At 32.4% G+C, this 13,334-nt stretch overlaps 1 protein-coding gene across 1 annotated transcript in view; it reads right to left on the reverse strand.

The window, feature by feature from the left end:
• Positions 1-9,487: 9,487 nt before the first annotated feature.
• The window catches only part of LOC133201420 (uncharacterized), a 45,709-nt gene continuing 41,862 nt past the window's right edge, over positions 9,488-13,334 (reverse strand). Inside the window, exons 10-11 of the mRNA XM_061337222.1 lie at positions 10,865-11,374; positions 9,488-9,696 (exon numbers count right to left, since the gene is read on the reverse strand). Of these exons, the coding sequence (XP_061193206.1) occupies positions 9,488-9,696; positions 10,865-11,374 (719 nt within the window). The remainder of the gene's footprint in view (positions 9,697-10,864; positions 11,375-13,334) is intronic.

Raw genomic sequence — 13,334 nt, forward strand, 5'->3', positions numbered from 1 at the left:
TGGATTTATATTTTATGTTCGATTATCCTCTTTGCGTTCAGTAAAGATTAAAAAAAATATTTTTCATTTTTATTATGTTATTATTATATGACTTTAATATATGAAATGTATTTATGCTCAAAACTTTAGCTCAATTCTAGAACTTCTGTTTATCTCTTTTTCCAATATTGTATATTGTTTAAGTTCAAATACTTACCTTTCTTTTTAGGCGTATTTAGATCAATCAAAAACGATCCAAAAAGACTGCATAGATTCAATCCATGATGTACACGTTCTTTATTAAATCCCTTGACGAAACTGCAAAATTTGTTCTTTTTCTCTGGGGTCATCCTTAATGCAGCAGGCGGCAATTTTACTGTAAAAATAAATATTCAAATCACTTCTTTCATAAACAAGAGGCCTTATCGGTCACCTGAGTACAACAATTTAGAGGATCCATAAACTGATAAATGAAGCTTTGTTGCCCAATAGCAAGAAAAATACTATGATTATGATCAACAAAATAATTGGTCTAGTATCTTTCTATCTGTCCCCCATTTACCACTATTACCATGCAGACTTTTAATAAAATGTCTATATTATTACCTCTCACATTGGCCTCACTTGGCTTTTGAAGAACATTTAAGAAGATAAGTTATTTTTGTTTCATTTTTATTCATCTATTATTTCCAAGTCTACCTGATTATTAAAACTATGAAAGTACTTTTTGTATTATACAATAAAAGTTCTTGCATAATTCTCTTATTGTATTAACCTTTCAAATACATTTTCTACAGTGATTAATTATCAAAAGTGAATGGCAAAGGGGAATAACTTCACTCAATAGAATGCAAATTAATAGATCCCTGGCCAGAACCAAAACACTTGACTAAATGGTCCAGATTCAAAATTCTGGTAAAAATACCCTTGCTCATTAAAACTTTTACTCTGTTTGCTTCCAATATGCCCAGGAGCAGAGGAGATTTTCGAAGAAATAATGCATTTTCACCATTTAACACAGTCCTACCCTAACACCAGAACCCATGACCTTGGGTCATGAAAATTTACAGATTTGGAAGAGGTACTCTCATCATCATAACTATGCAATTAGTTGAAGATTTTCAAAGAATTCACACATTTTCACTATATAATCAAATAGAGCCCCCCACCCCCCTCCCTTTAGAGAAACATCAGAACTCTTGGGACCACAAGTTTGAAAAAAATTGTAAAAGCATTCTTGCTCATCATAACTATACACTTGTTTCTTTGCTTTATAAGCAGGAGTAGAAAAAATATTTTGAAAGAAATTATTAATTTTCACTATATAATCAATAGAGCCCCCCCCCCCTTCATCAGAACCCCTGACCCAGGGGTCATGAAATTCACAATTTTGGAAGAGGCAGCTATGCTCATCATAACAATGTACTTAGTTAGTTTAGTTCTTACCCAAGAGCAGAGAAGAAGATTTTCAAAGATTAAATGCATTTTCACTATATAATCAATAGAGCCCCGCCCTAACACCAGAACCCCTGACCCAGGGGTCATGAAGTTCACAATTTTGGAAGAGGCAGCTATGCTCATCATAACTATGTACTTAGTTAAGATATTTAATACCCTGGAGCAGAGAAGAAGATTTTCAAAGATATAATGCATTTTCATTATATAATCAATAGAGCCCCGCCCTAACACCAGAACCCCTGACCCAGGGGCCATGAAATTCACAATTTTGGAAGAGGCAGCTATGCTCAACATAACTATGTACTTAGTTAGTTTATCTAATACCCAGGAGCAGAGAAGAAGATGAAGGGGGGGGGGCTCTCACTATATGATCTATATAGCCCCACCCTAGCACCAGAACCCCTTATACTGGGGCCATGAATTTCAAAATGTTGGAAGAGGGCTCAATGCTTATTACAATCATGCCAACAGTTTGACTGCTTGATGTCCAGGAGTAAAGAAGAAGATTTTTAAAGATTGCATTAATTTTAGTGGTTTTAGCCCCACCCCTCAGGCCCCAGGGGGGCAGGGACCATGAAATTCACAATTTTTGTTCCACTTCGTCTATAGATCCTATATACCAAATTTGGTTGAAATTGGTTGAGCGGTTTGAGAGAAGAAGCTGAAAATGTTTAAATGTTAACGCGCGACGGACGACGCACGGACAAAAATATATAGCAATAGGTCACCTGAGTGACTCAGGTGACCTAAAAAGTCAGATATTTGATTACCCATTTATTACTAAATTACAGAACGGTATTTTTTTCTAGTGTTTCACACCGCTCAAATGCCATAAATTTGATATAATGATTACCTAGTTATTATTTACAAATAATAATAATAATAATAATAATAATCTCGAAACTAATGTTAGCTTTTAATATCAACAAATTATGATTAACAGTTTTGTCACAACAACTTACCGGATACTTTCTATTTAAACTTACTGAGAAGAGGGTACAGTTTTAGCTTTATAATGCCCTAAAAATTTAATGTTTTCAAAAGGTTTTAAACTGGCTTAAATATTATTGAGTATATGACTGTGATAAATCAGAAAAGAATATGGTATGAAGGATTACCATTCTGGAAATTTGACGTCATTAATTTGATGCATTTCTCTATTTCAAACAGAAAAAGCCTCAAAACGACCCATTTCAAGGGTTATTTTCCTTAATAAGATAATGTCCACAGCCATCGCCCACTTTAATTTTCGGATATGTTGTGTAAAATTCTTTGAAAAATCACATATCTCAAAATCTTTGTAGGCGATGCCTGTGGACAATATTATCTGAAAGAAAATGCCATTAAAAATTGGTGTCTTCTGCAACTTTTAAGAAAATACGGGAAAATGCACAAGTTTATGACGTCACAATTAGCATGTGGAAGGTCATGTGAGAAAAATGATTTGTATGATCTTTCTGCGTGTTATTTCAATGATTCAGAAAGCATGAGTTTTAATTTTTTACATCACTTTCTTTTTTAAGAAAAACACAGGGCAAGATTTGTATTGAAACTGTACCGTGTTCTTTGAAAGAAAAAAATCATTGATAACTTGTTTTAATTGTTTACTTTTTGTTAACCAGGTTTTCCAACAATCTGTTGTACTAGTTGTGGCCTGTTATAGACAGACCTGTTTTGTATTCTTATGAAGCAGAATTTATTCAAAAGCGTTTACATTGAAAGAAGCCTCTTGGCCATAAAGAGCTAGGTTCACTTTCTGCATAAAATGACCCTGTTGAAATACATTTAATCGACTACTACTCGATTTTCTATGTCAAACATCAATATAAAGTATAGACTTAATGCTTTCATTTCATATTAAAAAATTCCCTTGAAAGTCCTTGTATTGGAAAATACGCTATGTAAAAATTACAATGTTCTTGAATTTTGAAGAAAACAGGATATTTCAGTACTTTCAACGAAGAATCGAAATATGACCGCCACCTCGATCTAAAAAAAAAAAAGGAAACGTGTTTTGCAATCTTCAGACACTGTTCTACTATTATTTAATTGCACATTTTAGATTAGAAGTTGCGCTCTATACGAAATATTGAAAAATAGCTTAAAAGTTTGGCCGTTTTTGTCGAAAATTTCAGGTTGTAGAAAAATGACGCTATTATGATGTCATAATGCATTGACCAGCCAGAAAATTAGGTCATTTTTATGGAAATGCAGTTGCCAAGTGTCTAAGTGATATTTAACGCATTGTCAACTAAACCTAAGCAGTTTCAATTTTTTATCTTCAGAAAAACATATGGCCAAAAGGGGCCCTGAGTGAACCTGGTCTTTGACATTTAGATATATCAACGACGTTCTATGTATTAAAAATGTATGTATGTATAGTGTATTATTTTATGGATCTGAGATACGGGTTTTGTCACAGATGTCCTGATATAGAAAAGGTACACTTTTATATTTTTGTAAAAACACTCTTGGTGTTGGAAAGAAAACATCAAACAGCTTGATTTATTCAGAGCTTGAACGTTTTCCACTATCTGTTACAATGAAACTAAGAATATTTAAATATTGGATCAAATTAAGAACAACAGAAAATTGCATTCTTAAGTCTTGTTATGAAAATATGGAATTAAAAAATGACAAATGGATTTTAAAAATTAAAAAGAGCTGTCTTTTCTAAGACTAGGACAACTTTGGACAGAAAACCATTTAAATGATAGAGCTCGTAACATTATAAAACTACGACTTCTAGAAAGCAAAATATAACAGAGAGTATATAAAACTCTCCGAAGGGTTATTTGTATCAACATTTAATTAGAAAATTGAAGGAGACTTACCTGTAAGGTGAACTTTAATTAGAATTATTCGAAGCACCAAGAAACGTTGGGTATTACTTGAGATATGCAAGCCTACTCCCAGATCACTATTGAACTCAATATGTGAATATTCTTAAGTTAAATAAAAGCAATTCTAAAAATATTGTTTAGATTTATTTATTTAAAACACCCTAGGTCCAATGGGAGGAGATCAAGGGTGGGCACGTAATACCCAACGTTCCTTGGTGCTTCGGAGAATTCTAATCAATGTTCACCTTACAGGTAAATCTCCTTTAATTTCTAATTCTCCTTCATCACCAAGTCACGTGGGTATCACGTGAGATGTTTAAAGCAAATTTTCACATACTGAAAATAGGAATTATACAAAACAGAGAAACTCCTATAAATGTCAAAGATTTATTGAGTATTCTAATCATCCATGCTACATGCTGAAGACAACATTGTAGACTGAAAATCTTTATCATTATCTAAAACAGTTTTGTCATAAAATTTGGCAAATGTATTCTCATTAGACCAGCCAACATATGATAAAATATTGTCAACCGATATTCCTGAAGAACGTGCGGCGGCGCTTGCAGCAGCGCGAGTGCTATGTCCAGAAAACTTGCTGGTATCAATGCCAGATTTAGATAACAGAGTTCTTATCCAGTGAGAAATACTGTCCTTAGATGCCTCTTGGAACGGCTTTTGCGTTGTCAAAAGAAGTTTTCTATTTCCATTATCTCTATATTTTCCCGTTTTTTCTATATACACTCCAATACATGACACGACACAAAGCGTCTTATCAGGAAATGCTGAAACAGTTATTGGTTTTACATGATAAGATGGTCTAGATTGTTTACAAGATTATGTACACAAAACACAATTCTATCTTCATAAACATGCATATTATCCAAATCTAAAAGTGACAGAGTCTGTGCTCTCTGTCCTGTTACTAAAGATAATAGCATGACAAGCTTTAATGTTAAATCAACCACTGATAATACTTCGTTATCCCCATACTGCGAATAAACGATAAGACAGTGCTCACACCCCAGGTCTCTGTATACCGCGGTAAATTAGGACGGTCGATAAAGACTCCCCTCATGAAACGTTCAATTAACGGATCAGAACCAATAGCCACATCATTAACAGGTGGTAATAAACAACTTAGAAAACTCCTGGAGGAATTTATCGTACTATAACAATATCCTTTATTAAAAAGTTCGGTAAGAAAATCCATGACAAATGTTATTGAGAAGGCATCTTTTCATATGTGAATCATACTGTTTTTTAGTTGACTCTCTCCAAGAGTTCATAAGAACCAGAATTGCTTTCTCAGGAATACCTTGGATTGATACATTAACAGACGTAGTTTTGGGTATAGTTTGTGAACTTCTTGAGGACGATGAGGTAATACCAATGTTTCCCGTGACTGACGAAGAATAAGAGGTTCGTCGACACAAAGTTTCATCAGTAATGGATACCAACTCGTTGTTGGCCAATCTGGAACAACAATAATAATTGCAGCTTGTACTTGTTCTTCCAAAATTTTTTTTTGAGAATTCGCTGGATCAAACAAAATGGAGAAAAAATGTACACACATGAATACAAATTCCAGGCACATGTAAAAGCATCAGCAGCACTAGCACTTGGATCAGGGTGCCATGATATGTAATTAGTTGACTGATTATTTACACGGGATGCAAATAAGTCGACAATTGGACAGGAAAATATTCTGGTTTTCTTCAAAAACGGATTTCTGTTTAACATTCATTCCGTGTCATCGTCAATTTTACGGCTTTCCAAATCGGCTAGAGCGTTTAATGAGCCCTTGATATGGACAGCGGTGAGGAGCACATTATAATGATGTGTCAAAAGCCAAACTCTCTTGTTAATTGGTTACAAATCACCGACTGAGTTGATCCAAAATGATTTATGCAGGCTACAGCCGTGGAATTATCAATATGCAGCTTCAAATTCTTATCTCTTATCTTATCCTTAAAGGATTGGAGAGCTAAATAGACAGCAAACAGTTCTAAATAATTAATGTGTGGATAATTTGAGCTGTCAATCTGCGACCACGGTCCCCCACTTCGTATATCACCCAAAACTGCTCCCTGACCAACAGTGAGAGAAGCATCGGTAAACATTTCCAAAGAGGGTGATTCTCTAAGAATGGGTGATTCCATGCATTCTATGTTTTCATACCACCACTTCAGATCCGAATTCCTTGCAGATGCCGGTAATGAACGCCATATTTCTTTATCGACTTTGGGCACCGACAATATTTCACAATTTTGAGGAAGCTTGGATTTATCATAAAATTCTTCACATTTCTTATCTTCATTTGCCTTAATTTTGTCTCCACGCAGCTATTTTAAGGTTTCCCGAAGCTTCAAAATGCACTCAAAACATTATATGTCATTGCGAGGTCGGTTTTGGTTTTAATTTATAAGTATTGAACTTAAGGAGGCTAGGGGGTCAACAAATTAACCACAAATTAACCACCAGATTTAACTTAATTTTTTAGATATGATATCTTAAGCTGTCAACTATCATTTGGCAAAGAAAAATTTCAAAAATTTTAGTTTCAAAATTTGATCATTTTCTATATCTTCATATGGAGCTCTTCTTCTAAAGGAGATCAATATAGTCTAAAAATGGCCACAACCCCCCAGCCTCTTTAAGTACTTCCAATTTATAAAGAGGGTTTCCTCGGCTATATATTAACATATTAGTAATGATATCACATGACTTTGCTGATCACATGACGGTCATTTATAATTTTTTGAAGTGTTTCATATAAATCGCGTCGGCGCAGCTGATTAACACAATAATTATTAACATTTTGTTATATAAATAAACTCATCATATCCTTGTGTATCCGTAATGTGCTTGGGAAAAGTCATAGTATTACTTAGATACAAAATATTTCCTGAGAAATTCAACTTACCTACAAATTTGAGGGTATTTTCCACACAATATCGTAATTTGTATTAAAACAAAGCCAACACACAATTTTCCCAAGCAAGATTCAGTTAGAGAACAAACTCTTCTTACAGATTTCCACAAAAATTCTCAGATTGATCCTCATTAATCACCTGCGCCAGACTCTTTTATGCACACAAAATAAATTCTACCTCCAACCATAGGTATAAAACAGAGTACATTTCAAAAGTATATTTTTCATAAGCAATAATTTCAATCAAGGGTAGGAAAGCGGTTTTTTTTTAAATATTCGGACATATACGACTTAAAAAACCTTAAACGGCCCGTGAATTTAGCAATAGCAATCTAGCATTTTACATCAAGTTTGAAATAAAGTGTAAAGTTCATGTCACTCTCCCCGTCATAACACCTCAAGTTTGCAGTGACTTGACGTCATTTTCTATTATGACGTCATATTTTGGTAGTTCAGAGATGTGAAGGCACAGAGTGCACTGTGACATTCTACGGGAAGCCTTAACCTGCCTGCGCAAAAAACATAGCTTTTAAAATTTTTGCAAGTTCATCTCTTATGGGTAATCCAAACTTATCCTTGCCCTCAAATTGTTTGGATAACTTTTCCAGAATAGAATTTTTGGATGTTTTCGTTGTTTTAGAATCAGAACATTCCCCGGACACTTTCTTCATCTTTTCTGGTGGTTCCCCGTCAGACTCATCAGCCAAGAGTTCATCTTAACGCTCATTAGCAGCGTTTCATTCAGCCATGATAAACTCTTGTATAACGCGGAAATGCTTAGATTGTGCTGACCCTAACAAAAAATACTATAGTAAACTATAGTTAGCTATAGTTTGCTATAGTAACTATAGTATCAAAGTAAAAACTTTGGAACCTTGATTTACTATAGTAAAAACTTTGGAACTTTGATTTACTATGGTAAAAACTTTGGAACCTTGATTTACTATGGTAAAAACTTTGGAACTTTGATTTACTATGGTAAAAACTTTGGAACTTTGATTTACTATGGTAAAAACTTTGGAACTTTGATTTACTATGGTAAAAACTTTGGAACTTTGATTTACTATGGTAAAAACTTTGGAACTTTGATTTACTATGGTAAAAACTTTGGAACTTTGATTTACTATAGTAAAAACTTTGGAACTTTGATTTACTATGGTAAAAACTTTGGAACTTTGATTTACTATAGTAAAAACTTTGGAACTTTGATTTACTATGGTAAAAACTTTGGAACTTTGATTTACTATAGTGAAAACTTTGGAACTTTGATTTACTATGGTAAAAACTTTGGAACCTTGATTTACTATAGTGAAAACTTTGGAACTTTGATTTACTATGGTAAAAACTTTGGAACTTTGATTTACTATAGTAAAAACTTTGGAACTATGATTTACTATAGTGAAAACTTTGGAACTTTGATTTACTATGGTAAAAACTTTGGAACTTTGATTTACTATAGTAAAAACTTTGGAACTATGATTTACTATAGTGAAAACTTTGGAACTTTGATTTACTATGGTAAAAACTTTGGAACTTTGATTTACTATAGTAAAAACTTTGGAACTTTGATTTACTATGGTAAAAACTTTGGAACTTTGATTTACTATGGTAAAAACTTTGGAACTTTGATTTACTATGGTAAAAACTTTGGAACTTTGATTTACTATGGTAAAAACTTTGGAACTTTGATTTACTATGGTAAAAACTTTGGAACTTTGATTTACTATGGTAAAAACTTTGGAACTTTGATTTACTATAGTAAAAACTTTGGAACTTTGATTTACTATGGTAAAAACTTTGGAACTTTGATTTACTATAGTAAAAACTTTGGAACTTTGATTTACTATGGTAAAAACTTTGGAACTTTGATTTACTATAGTGAAAACTTTGGAACTTTGATTTACTATGGTAAAAACTTTGGAACCTTGATTTACTATAGTGAAAACTTTGGAACTTTGATTTACTATGGTAAAAACTTTGGAACTTTGATTTACTATAGTAAAAACTTTGGAACTATGATTTACTATAGTGAAAACTTTGGAACTTTGATTTACTATGGTAAAAACTTTGGAACTTTGATTTACTATAGTAAAAACTTTGGAACTATGATTTACTATAGTGAAAACTTTGGAACTTTGATTTACTATGGTAAAAACTTTGGAACTTTGATTAACTATTGTGAAAACTTTGGAACTTTGATTTACTATAGTGAAAACTTTGGAATTTGATTAACTATAGTAAAAACTTTGAAACTTTGATTAAGAAAAGTAAACTACAGTTTACTATAGTATTTTTTGTTAGGGGAAAGCAGTTTTTCTACGAGGCCTTCTACGAATCTCGTAGGTCGGTGGAAGATTTTCCTGAGCAGCTTGGCTGCTTTATTGCAGGAGAACTCTCCTAAACAGCTTGGCTGTTTTTCAGTAGGAGAATTTTCAGGGTTTTTATGTGGTCCAAGAACATGTACATCAGTCTCTTCATAAACTGAAACGTCACCAGATTTGTTCAAATCACTTAATCTAAACTCATCAGAAAGTTTTTGTAAATCTGACATTGTTCTGATATCCAATATAAAATAACAATCGCTTCCAATAAATACCTCTTCTGCTCGATCTGGGAATAAACGCGCAACTGATCTGGGAGTAAGCTTGCATATCTCACATGATTCCCACGTGACTTGGTGATGAAGTTTAATTAACAATTTCTTTTTGCAATCATATTTAACAAAACCTATTGACAAAAAATTTAGAAAACTATTAACAAACTTTAGGTTATCAAATCATATGCTGAAAATTAAAACAGGGCGATACCATAACATACCTAAGATTTATAGATTATGTATATGTTGTAATCTCCATGATATAGAAGATGAATTTCATTTTATTTTGAAATGCCCTTTGTATATTGATCTAAGAGAGAAATTTTTGAAAAGAGTATTATTATTACAAGCCTAATATCCTTAAATTAATTCAATTATTAAGTTCTAATAATACTAGAGATCTCTTAAATCTGGGCAAATTTTTGAATGCTGCCACATTGTTAAGAAAAAATAATATCGATGTATAAGACTTTTTTCATCTATGTATTTTTTACGTTCACTCTCTCTGTATGATTTCGATTTCTTTTTCCTTAGCATGATTGTATTATTATTCTGATGAACCGGTTTGGTATAAATTTTCAATACGCTGTGTATATACTGAAACTCGTAGTAGCCCAAAGTGCATTGCAACTCATTCACCTGACTGGCCTGTCGATAAGAGTAAACAGACAGCTTATTTAAAATTCAAATTTATGCCGACGTCATAAAATCTAGTGGTCTCGACCTGTTGGAGTGTTAAGAATTCGGCCAGGAATATCTATATTAGTAAATTCTCTTAATTTCTGTCCGTACTAAACGAGTTTGTTCTGTACTTTGTTTTTCGATTAGCAAATACTAGCAGAAGTTAAGAAGTTTTCATTAATAGTACCGGTATATCATTTTGAAATATTTTAAAATGAATAACTTGCATGAAACTTGTTTAAAATATCATGAAGTTTTTTTAAAAAATCTTTTTGTTTCATCGGTGAAACAGCTTATCTGAAAACAGATCACGAAAAATTTAGTTTTCTGATTAAAAGTTTCATACTAGGTATGTGGATTGTAAAAACTTACAATTGTTTGCCAGTTCTGTTATCCCACACCGAAACTCCTTCATATTGACATGACATAAGATATGTACATCAAGTTTCTTGATATATTTATCTTCCATCCTCTCTGGTAAATGTAAGCACCTTTCCTCTTCAACATTTCCAAACCTCCATGTGCGTACATACTCTAATAATGAGTCCACTGAGGACAAATCAATGTAGTTTATGTAGTCCTCATCTGTGTCTAGACAAGTCCTGACAAAATAACTCATAACTTGATGGCGGACATCATCTTTTGCGAAATGCACATTATTGAGTACATCGTCCTTCATTAACATATTATCATTGTTCACTAATTCTTTAATAAGTAATTCGTCCTCCACTGCCTCATTACTCTGTAATGCTTTAAACGTTTGTCTAGTTTCCTTGATGGAATCTTTCCATTGTTCCTTCAAGCAAAGTTTGTAACCGTTTGACAAAAGGATGGTACAAAGTATGCCCATTTTGGAGGAAGGAAGTGACAGATTAAAAAGATCTGAAATTTAATCGTTATAACTTTACAATATAAAACAAATACTGAAACATAAGTTCACAATGTTAAAAGAATAATTTTCTATAAAACTACATTGGATCCTGACATTTCATCATTCGTCGATGCATACAAAATTTTATTTCTTTGAGTTTTATAGAGTATTTACTTCTTAACATGATAAGACGTAATTTTTTAAATCTTCAATGACGCGAAACTGATTAAGGAGAAATTTCTGTGTACACAAGAAGATGCCTTTACCGCTCTATGTAAAGAATAGGTATGGAGATGACGGAATGTGGACCTTTATTTGATATAAAAATCAAAACACATTTACAGATAAGAAATTTAAATGACGAGGGTCTCGAAGTAGGATATTTTACCAAATTTTCTCAATTCTGATGCATTTTTTTTAAAGAGTTAAATCCACGAAGTGCCAAAATCGGCCCAATCATCAACATAAATGAAACTTTCTCACATAATACTCTAAGATTTGTATGCTGTAAAACAATTTATTTTTTAACAATATTTTTTAAGTTTTCTTTTTACATTCGTTTATATTTAGTATCATTTTCCCTATTAATAGTTTCACGTCGTTACGTTGACGTTAAATACTTAATCGTCGTGACGTTGACATTTTGGAAAAGAAAGTAACATATACATAATAAATATAAAATACATAATAAAATAGTCATGGATTAAGAATAATCTTAAATGTGTTATTGTATGGTCATGCGGCGTACAAATAAAAGAGACGCTTTATCAGAGAATACACAAGTACTCTTTAATAACGAAAACAAAAAATTAAAATAAAAAGTTGCATTAAAATGAATACGTTTGAAGTTGCCATCTATTATATTGTCATTTTGAGGATTTCGATGCACTTCCGTAATTTATGGCATTTCCCAGACATTTGAAATGAAATTGTAGTTCATACATGTAATTCACGTAAAATAGTGACGTTTGACGGCAATCCTGCGCACCAAAGATTGTCAGGAAAGAAGTCACTACAGACTTTTAATCAAGAGTGATGCAAAGCGTCTAATCGGCCGCAAAAAATTAAACACTTTAATTACTATTATTTTTTTTTTTGACAACAAAGAGTCCAACGAAAACACAAGATTTCCGGAGTATTTGAATTTCAAAACGGAACCAAAAATTTAAATAAAACAAGATAAACGGAAATGACATGCATACCACTTTATCCAATGTAAATTACTTAATCGAAATAAAATTCACTAATTATTATAATAAATATGTTATATCATGAAAGAGAAAAGTTTTTTTATAAACCCAAAAGATATGAAAAGAGATTTAAGATGACAAAAAGAATAACCTTTACATGTAATAATAACTTGGATCAGGCCATTGAGTTTTGCAGACTATGCTGCACATCACGATGACGGACAACGCAATAAAGGCGAAGTGCAGAAAAAACATCATTGCGTCAATTACAGCTACAGCATATGTATAGCAACTTTTTTTTAAATAGACTGTTTTTTATTTATTAATTTTGACCCTATAATTCACATCCACAACAATAAAAATGTTTTGCTTTCATATCTCACACACTCCTTTGTTGGGGAGTACCTATTATAAACCCGTTTAATAAAATCGTAAAAAGTAATGATTATCTGGTGAAAAGTGAAGATTAAATTGAAACATAATAACAATAAAGACTTTCATATAGTTCAAAGCCAGTTTTAACATTTTATTCATAATTTTCACATATTTAAAATAACGTTTCGTTTCTCCGTGTGCAATTTCTAACACAGCTACAAACAGATAGGTTATAATGAGTATATACAGAAGACGATAAAATGATCATTATATCGTATACATATTGCATATGAGATTTTTAACTTGGACGATTTCGGCTCGTTACTTTTGCTATTAAACAAAAATATACGGAAAGCAGCTACTTGCAGTAGTAAATGGCTATCATTACAGACCGTCTAAAAAAATT

Source organism: Saccostrea echinata, unplaced genomic scaffold, assembly GCF_033153115.1.
Source record: "Saccostrea echinata isolate AGI-Se365-2 ecotype Australia unplaced genomic scaffold, CSIRO_AGI_Sech_v1 ptg000044l, whole genome shotgun sequence".
Classification (NCBI taxonomy): domain Eukaryota; kingdom Metazoa; phylum Mollusca; class Bivalvia; order Ostreida; family Ostreidae; genus Saccostrea; species Saccostrea echinata.